Source organism: Plecotus auritus, assembly GCF_963455305.1.
Source record: "Plecotus auritus genome assembly, chromosome: 10".
NCBI lineage: Eukaryota > Metazoa > Chordata > Mammalia > Chiroptera > Vespertilionidae > Plecotus > Plecotus auritus.
The window spans coordinates 20,220,230-20,228,270 of record NC_137785.1 but is presented as its reverse complement, the minus strand read 5'-3'; the positions used below and the strand labels follow the sequence as shown (position 1 = coordinate 20,228,270).

The following is an 8,041-nucleotide window of genomic DNA, read 5'->3' as shown; positions in this document are numbered from 1 at the left end:
GCACACATCCCACAAAGGGGTGCACCAAGAGTGTCCACCTCAGGTAACTGGTGAAGCTGAGCCACTGGGCCCTATAGGACACCTAGCACACAAAGCCACTCTATCAACTCAGGGAAGCAACAAAAATGCGGAGACAAAGAAACAGGTCACAAATGAAAGAAATGGAGGAAAGCAAACTACTGGATATACAGTTCAAAACCACGGTTATAAGGTTACTCAAGAATCTTCTAGAAACCACCGATAAATTTAGTAAGACCCTCAAGGACATGAAAAAGGACCAACTAGAAATTAAGCATACACTGACTGAAATAAAAAATATTATACAGAGATCCAACAGCAGGCTAGAGGATCGCAAGAATCAAGTCAAAGATTTGAAATATGAAGAAGCAAAAACACCCAACTGGAAAAGAAAAAAGCAAAAATAATCCAAAAATATGAAGATAGTGTAAGGAGCCTCTGAGACAACTTCAAGCGTACCAACATCTGAATTATGGGGGTGCCAGAAGAAGAGAGAGAGGAAGATACTGAAAACCTATTTGAAGAAATAACCTATTTGACAGAAAACTTCCCCCACCTGATGAAAGAAATAGACTTACAAGTCCAGGAAGTGCACAGAACCCCAAACAAAAGGAATCCAAAGAGGACCACACCAAGACACATCATAAGTAAAATGCCAAGAGCAAAAGACAAAATATTAAAAGCAGCAAGAGAAAAACAGTTAGTTACCTACAAGGGAGCACCCATATGATTGTCAGCTGATTTCTCAACAGAAACTATGCAGGCCAGATGGGAGTGGCAAGGAATATTCAAAGTGATAAATAGCAAGAACCTACAACCAAGATTACTCTACCCAGGAAAGCTCTCATTTAGAATTGAAGGTCAGACAAAGAGCTTCACAGATAAGAAAAGCTAAAGGAGTTCATCACTGCCAAACCATTATTTTTTGAAATGCTGAAAGGTATTCTTTAAGAAGAGGAAGAAGTAGAAAAAGGTAAAGATAAAAATTATGAACAACAAATACATATCTATCAACAAGTGAATCTAAAAATCAAGTGAATAAAAAATCTGATGAACAAGATAAATTGGTGAGTATAATAGGAGCAGGGGTATAGAAAGGGAGTGGACTGACAATTCTCAGGGGGAAAGAGGTGTGGGGGGTGTGGGAAGAGACTGGACAAAAATCGTACACCTATGGATGAGGACAGTGCCGGGGAGTAAGGGCAGAGGGTGGGGTGGGAACCGGGTGGAGGGGAGCTATGGGGGGAAAAAAGAGGAACAATTGTAATAATCTGAACAATAAAGATTAATTTAAAAAATAAAAATAAATAAATTAAAAAAAGAAGAAGAAGAAGAAGAAGAATCAGCATCGGGGTCAGGAGCTGGGTCAGGAGCGGACTCCATGATCCAGCTGGACTCCTCATATATTTCTTCCCCTAGGAAGCCCACATCCACTGCTGGGGTGCTTCTCACCTCAAGACCTTCAAATCCATCCTCTGGAATCTCCAATCCTGAGACTGTTAAACCTACATCCCTCCTCAGCAAAAGATTCCCAAATCCACAGCCACGTATTCTGTCTCTCCTAAGACCCCAAACTCCACAACTTGGGTGTTCTTTCTCACTCTGAGGCCCCAAATCCCAAGCTCCGGGGCTCACACATGCAAATATTCCAGAATCTTCAGCTCTGAAATTTGTCTACTGTGCCCCCCCGACCTCTCCCTTGCCAAGTCCACAGTCCTGGGCTGGCCCCTCAGGAGAAGCCACAAATTGAGACTTGTTAATCTGCCCTAGAGTCCCTCCCTCCTCCATTGCTGGCTGCATCCCAAGCTAGGAGGGAACATGGCGGGGGGTGTAACTGGGAAGTGAAATGAGACAGTTATATAATCAGGACCAAAGGCCGCCCTTCTCTCCCAGGTAGTATAAAGACAAGCCATCCCAGCCATCACCATATGACTCTCACTCAGAGCCATCATGTTGGCCTCGGGGCTGCTTCTGGTGGCTTTGCTGTCCTGCCTGACAATAATGGTCTTGATGTCTGTCTGGCGGCAAAGGAAGCTCTTGGGAAAGCTGCCTCCTGGTCCCCGAGCACTGCCCTTCATCGGGAACTACTTGCAGCTGAACACAGAGCAGATGTACAACTCCCTCATGAAGGTGTCACGAGGCAGGGAAATGGGTGTTAGGGTGGGATTGGGGGCCTGCCCAGTCTGGCTGAGACTCTGTGGCAGGGGATTGGCAAGGTTGGACTGAAATCTTAGAACGGAGGAGGCTGTTTTTTAAAATATATGTTTTTATTGATTCCAGAGAGAGAGGAAGGGAGAGGGAGAAAGAGAGAGAAACATCATTGGAGTCCAAAACCTGGGCATGTGCCCTGACCTGGAATCAGGGAATCAAGCTGGTGACCCCTGGGTGCACAGGACGACGCTCAAGCAACCGAGCCACACCAGCCAGGGCGAGAAGGGGGAGTTCTGAAGGTTTAGTACTGGGGTTCTAGCCAGGAAAGACCAGGTCTTGGGATGTCCAGTTCCTTGAGTGTCAGAACTTGGGCAAAATGTATCTCAGTCTGTGAGGCCTGGGGACCCAGTCAGTTCAGAGTTGGGGCCGCTCCCTCTCACCACTCCCATGCCTCTCCATCAGATCAGCGAGCGCTATGGTCCAGTGTTCACCGTCCACCTGGGCACTCGGAGGATCGTGGTGCTGTGTGGCTATGAGGCTGTAAAGGAGGCTCTGGTGGACCAGGCTGAGGAGTTCAGTGGGCGAGGCGAGCAGGCCACCTTTGACTGGCTCTTCAAAGGCTATGGTGAGGGGGACTCTGGGTGGGGGGATGTGGTCCAGCAGACTCGATGGCCTGTTTCCCAGCATTCTTCTCCCAACTTACCTACCCACTCAAGGCTGTGGCAGAGCCCTTCCTCTGGTCCACTCTGTCCCCGTTCCTGTGTATCCCTGTGTCCTCTCTAACTGTCTTAGTGTTTCTGCGTCTCCCTGCTTCTCTCTGCCCTACCTCCCAGCTCTCTCTCACTAGGTATCTCTTCTTTCTCTGCATCTCTTAGAAGCTCTTGGGGTTTCTGCGTTGGAATCCTGGTCCTCTGTCTCCATGTGTCCTTTTGTCTTTTTCTCCTTCTCAGCTTCTGTGCCTCCCCGTGTTTCTCTCTCCCTCCCCTTGCCTCTCTTTTTCCTTTGTCTTAGAATCTCACATTATTTCTGCTTCAAAATCCCCATGCCTCTGCCACCTGGTAAAAAAGAGCCTCTTCTCTCTTCCAGACCCTCTCTGTTTCCCTGTATATATTTTTCTCTCTTCTCCAGCTCAGTCTTAGAATCCTTCTCAATTTTTACTCCCACCTCCCAGATCTCCACATATCTCACTTCCCCTCCTTCCCTCCTGCCTCTTTCTCTTCATGTGAGTGTCTCTGCATCTCTCTTTCTCCGTACATCCGTGTTGGCCCTTTCCTTCTGATTTTCTTCCAACTTGGTCTCTTTCTCTTTCTGAATTTCTCTGACTGAGTCTTCTCTCTCTCTCTCCCCCCACCCCCGCGCGGCCCCCTCGCCCCACTCCCTCTGACCCCGCCCCTCTCTGGCCACTCCCCACTCCTACATTCCCTCCCTAGGAGTGGCGCTCAGCAATGGGGAGCGCGCCAAGCAACTCCGGCGCTTCTCCATCAGCACGCTGCGGGACTTCGGCGTGGGCAAGCGGGGCATCGAGGAGCGCATCCAGGAGGAGGCGGGCTTCCTCCTCGAGGCCTTTCGGGGCACGCGCGGTGAGCCCGGGACCCCCCAGAGCAGGGGAGGAAAACGCGCGTCTGGCCTGGGAGGGGAACTAGGTTGGGGGAAGGCGTCACTGTAATTCTCAGACTGGCATCGGACCGCCAAGTTGACTCTCCCCCAAATCCCTTCTCTCCCCCCTCCCAGGTGCCTTCATCGATCCCACCTTCTTCCTGAGCCGAACTGTCTCCAATGTCATCAGCTCCGTTGTCTTCGGGGACCGCTTTGACTATGAGGACAAAGAGTTCCTTTCACTGCTGCGCATGATGCAGGGAAGCTTCCAGTTCACAGCCACATCTACCGGGCAGGTAACTGACCCCAACCTGGCTCTGCTGTGGCCCTTGCACAACCAGCCACCGTCTCTGTACACGGACACAGGTGCCCCAGCCCCCTCCTCCTCGGGACCTGGGTCCCCTCAAAACCAGCCTTCTCCCTTGGACAACTGAACAGGTGAACAGGAACTCAGGACAGGTGCCCAATACCCAGTCTCCAATACCTGGATATCTCAACTGGTATTCCCCTTCCAACAAAGAAAGGGAAGGAAGGAAATCTGGGTATGTGTCTCAATCCACCTCATCTACATCCTTGGACAGGAGCCCTCACACTGATCTCGCATGAAAACTTAGACATCAGTTTCCATCCAGCCCCATCTCAATACCTAAACACCCGGACAGGGGCCTTACCAGTGCCGTCCTTGCCCGAGACAGGCCCCACTCCCTTCAGGTGACGCCCACCGACAGCTGTCTTTCCCTTTCCTTCCCCCTCAGCTCTATGAGATGTTCGCCTCAGTGATGAAACACCTGCCGGGGCCACAGCAACAGGCCTTTAAGGAGCTCCAGGGACTGGAGGACTTTATAGCCAAGAAGGTGGAGCAGAACCAACGTACACTGGATCCCAACTCCCCGCGGGACTTTATCGACTCCTTCCTCATCCGCATGCAGGAGGTACCTGCCAGCAGCCAGTGCAAAGAAGACCAAAGCCTAGCAGAAGAAAATCAGGCAGGGGGCGGGGGGTGGGGGGGAGAACAGAGGGTCTTTCAGATGACTCCCCCCATCATAATCCTCAGGACCCCAATCATAATGCACTGTTCTCTCCACTGAGCCTTCACCCATGGGCAGGACTTGTGTGTGCAAATCATCATAATAAGCACATCTATGCTACCTCCGTGCACCAGGCACTATTTTAAGAACTTCGTGGCATTCACCTGTTTAACACTCACACCAGCTCTTGGAGAGGGTTCTGCTATGACTCCAATGTTACAAATGAGGACACTGAGGCCAGAGAGTGTAAGTGCCATGCCCGAGGCCCCGTAGTGCGGAAGCGGTGGAACCTAGCTCCACTCCGGTCTCTCAGACTCCAAGGCTGCTGCTTTAACCACCATGCTCTCACCTTCCATTCCTTGGTTGTCAGATACACCTGTGTGGACAGGTGACTTGGCTTTACTATGTAGCACTGGAGTGTCCCCCCTCCTAACTGGATGGGCTTTATGGAGTCTGAAATTCAAGGTGAAAGGATCCGGGAGTGGATTCTCCAGAGTAAGCTTCAAGATTTGCAGTGAAGGAATGGGATGCTTTGCTTAAAATCCGGTCTGTGTCTCAGAAAATGTCTCTCTTCAACTCTCTCTGATGCATTCTATCATGGTCTCTCTCACTCCCTGTCTCTATACCTTCATTTTTAAATATTTCTATAATTAAAAAGCAACAGCTAAGTGGGTAATTAAGGAACAGATAGTCAGCTGGGTAAGGAGTGTGCGAAGAACATTTGGGTAGAGCCACCAGCCTGGAAAGGGCCTGGCAGAACTAGGGTCCCTCTTCCCACCTCTGGTCCTGATCTATAAGAAGTGGGTCCAGAGGAAAAACCCCAGAAGGGTCCTGAGAGCATGGGGCAGTGGGCTTGGCCTGAAGCCCCCTCTCTCTGCAGGAGCAAAAGCACCCCAACACAGAGTTCCACTTGAAGAACCTGGTACTGACCACACTGAACCTTTTCTTTGCGGGAACCGAGACGGTCAGCACGACCCTGCGTTATGGTTTCCTGTTGCTCATGAAGCACCCAGATGTGGAGGGTAAGGCTGGAGGGGGCAGGGAAGTGAGGGCCACAGACCCTCAAAATTCCTCTGAGCCCGTGGCAAATACCTCTGAGCCCACCTCTCTCAAATTTCTGGACCCTCAGTCACACCCTGCTATCCAGAGACTGGGTGATGATACTTGCTAATAGGGACCAGGCACGTTTCATTCGCTGTTAACGTATTGAAAGTATCTGAACTGATTGGTAAATAGCTCCTCCAGTGCCCACTACCAGCCCCTCCAGACCCCCCAAGACTCCTCTCTCACAGCTCCCCCCATGAGTCTGGCCCAACCAGGCTAACAGGCCCCTGCGCCAACAATGCTTATGACCAACCTTTGTTTAGAATGATCATATATCCATCCAGTTGCACATATTTGGGCTATCATTTCTGCCCCAAGACCCCTAGATACCTAAACATATTCCCCCCTATCCCACAGCCAAGGTCCATGAGGAGATTGACCGGGTGGTTGGCAAAAACCGTCAGCCCAAGTTCGAAGACCGGGCCAAGATGCCCTACACAGAGGCGGTGATCCACGAGATCCAGAGATTTGGAGACATGATCCCCATGGGCCTGGCCCGCAGAGTCACCAAGGACACCAAGTTTCGGAACTTCTTCCTCCCTAAGGTGCTGCCCTTACCCGCCTAGAGGGACCTCCAACCTGCACCCTGTGACCCAGCACCCCATCCTCCTTAGAAGCTTCCCAGCCATTGTCCCCCTCCCTTAATCACAGATTTCCCCAATCACATGTCCCTTCAACCTTCCCACTCAGATATGGGTCCCTTTAACCCACTCATATCTCCCCAAGACCTCTTGCCTCAGGGAATATGAATCCCATGTCCCCCAAATGCCCTGCCTTGAGTGACATGAACTGCATGTACCCCAAAGCTTCTACTTCAGGAGACAGAGACTCCATACTCCCCAAAATTCCTGTCTCAGGGACATAAATGTCACATCCCTCAAAGCTCCTCCCTCAGAGAGGACCCTGGCTCCCATTTCTCCTCACCTAGAGCGCCCACGTTCCCCCTCTAACCCCATATGCTCTCAGCATACCTGTTTCCCCTTCACCCTGTCAAACCCTTCCTCCTCCCCACCAGGGCACTGAAGTGTTTCCTATGCTGGGCTCTGTGCTAAGAGACCCCAAGTTCTTCTCCAGCCCTGGAGATTTCAACCCGCAGCATTTCCTCGATGAGAAAGGGCAGTTCAAGAAGAATGATGCTTTTGTGCCATTCTCCATTGGTAAGAGACCGCTGTCTGTTGCCAAGCCACCCGTCACACCAACAGGGGCCTCCTTCATTACACCTCCCCTCTCTGAGATGTAGCCTAGGAGCTTTCTCCAGCTTGGAAGTCCCTCTTATTATCTACCCTACAGCCAACCAACTGTAACCCTCCTAACTAACACCTACCCAAACTCAGGCAAAAGGAAAGGGGTGATTGTACCTACTTCAGAGATGGGGAAGTCAAGGCCCAGAGTGAGTCAGAGATTTGACCAAGGTCACTTCAATTCTTCAGACTCCTAGGAGATGATAGCACAGCAGCCATATGTGTATGTTTAGGGGAGGGTCGTCTAAAATTCCCATTGCTACAGCCTACTATAGTTCACCCCCATCCCATGTACAAGGGAAACTGAGGCTGAGACTGGATTAGAGACTTCTCTGAAAGTCTTCAGGCCACAGATTCCGTCACCTTTTCCCCGAGGAGAATGCAGCTGGAGATCAGAGAGGGAAAAGGTGGCAGTGAGAGTATGCCTCACCTCCACCCTTCCCACCCTATCTTGTCAGGAAAGCGGTACTGCTTTGGAGAAGGCCTGGCTAGAATGGAGCTCTTTCTCTTGCTCTCCACCATCATGCAGAACTTCCGCTTCAAGTCCCCGCAGTCACCCAAGGATATCGACGTGTCCCCGAAACATGTGGGCTTTGCCACCATCCCACGAATTTATACCGTGAGCTTCCTGCCACGCTGAGCTAGAGCTGCCACAGGGCAGGACTAGTGGGAGGAGCAAATGGGAGGGCGGGGCCTGGAGAGGTGGTGTTAAGGATGGGGGGTGAGGTGGAGGAAAAGAAGGTGCAAGGTGGATAGGAGAGTAAGAAGAAACAGACGGGCTGTCTGTCCACCGTGTTAGAGAAAGAACCTTCAGAGTTGGAGTGAGATAAAGTGAAACCTTTCACTATACCGTGCACGATGATAATAATAATAATAGTAACAGCTATTATTTATTGAGCAACT

General features: G+C 50.8%; 1 protein-coding gene across 2 annotated transcripts; it reads left to right on the top strand.

The window, feature by feature from the left end:
- Positions 1-1,968: 1,968 nt before the first annotated feature.
- LOC308236175 (cytochrome P450 2A13-like) lies at positions 1,969-7,778 on the top strand (the record flags this gene model as incomplete). Of its 2 annotated transcripts, XM_080645551.1 has the most annotated exons (9): positions 1,969-2,148; positions 2,632-2,794; positions 3,600-3,749; positions 3,901-4,061; positions 4,521-4,697; positions 5,674-5,815; positions 6,255-6,442; positions 6,913-7,054; positions 7,597-7,778. In XM_080645551.1, the coding sequence occupies 9 exons, from the start codon at positions 1,969-1,971 to the stop codon at positions 7,776-7,778; spliced, it is 1,485 nt and encodes a 494-aa protein (XP_080501677.1). The 2 variants fall into 2 exon arrangements, with proteins under 2 accessions (XP_080501677.1, XP_080501678.1); XM_080645552.1 differs by lacking the exon at positions 2,632-2,794 and having other exon boundaries at positions 1,969-2,170.
- Positions 7,779-8,041: the final 263 nt, after the last annotated feature.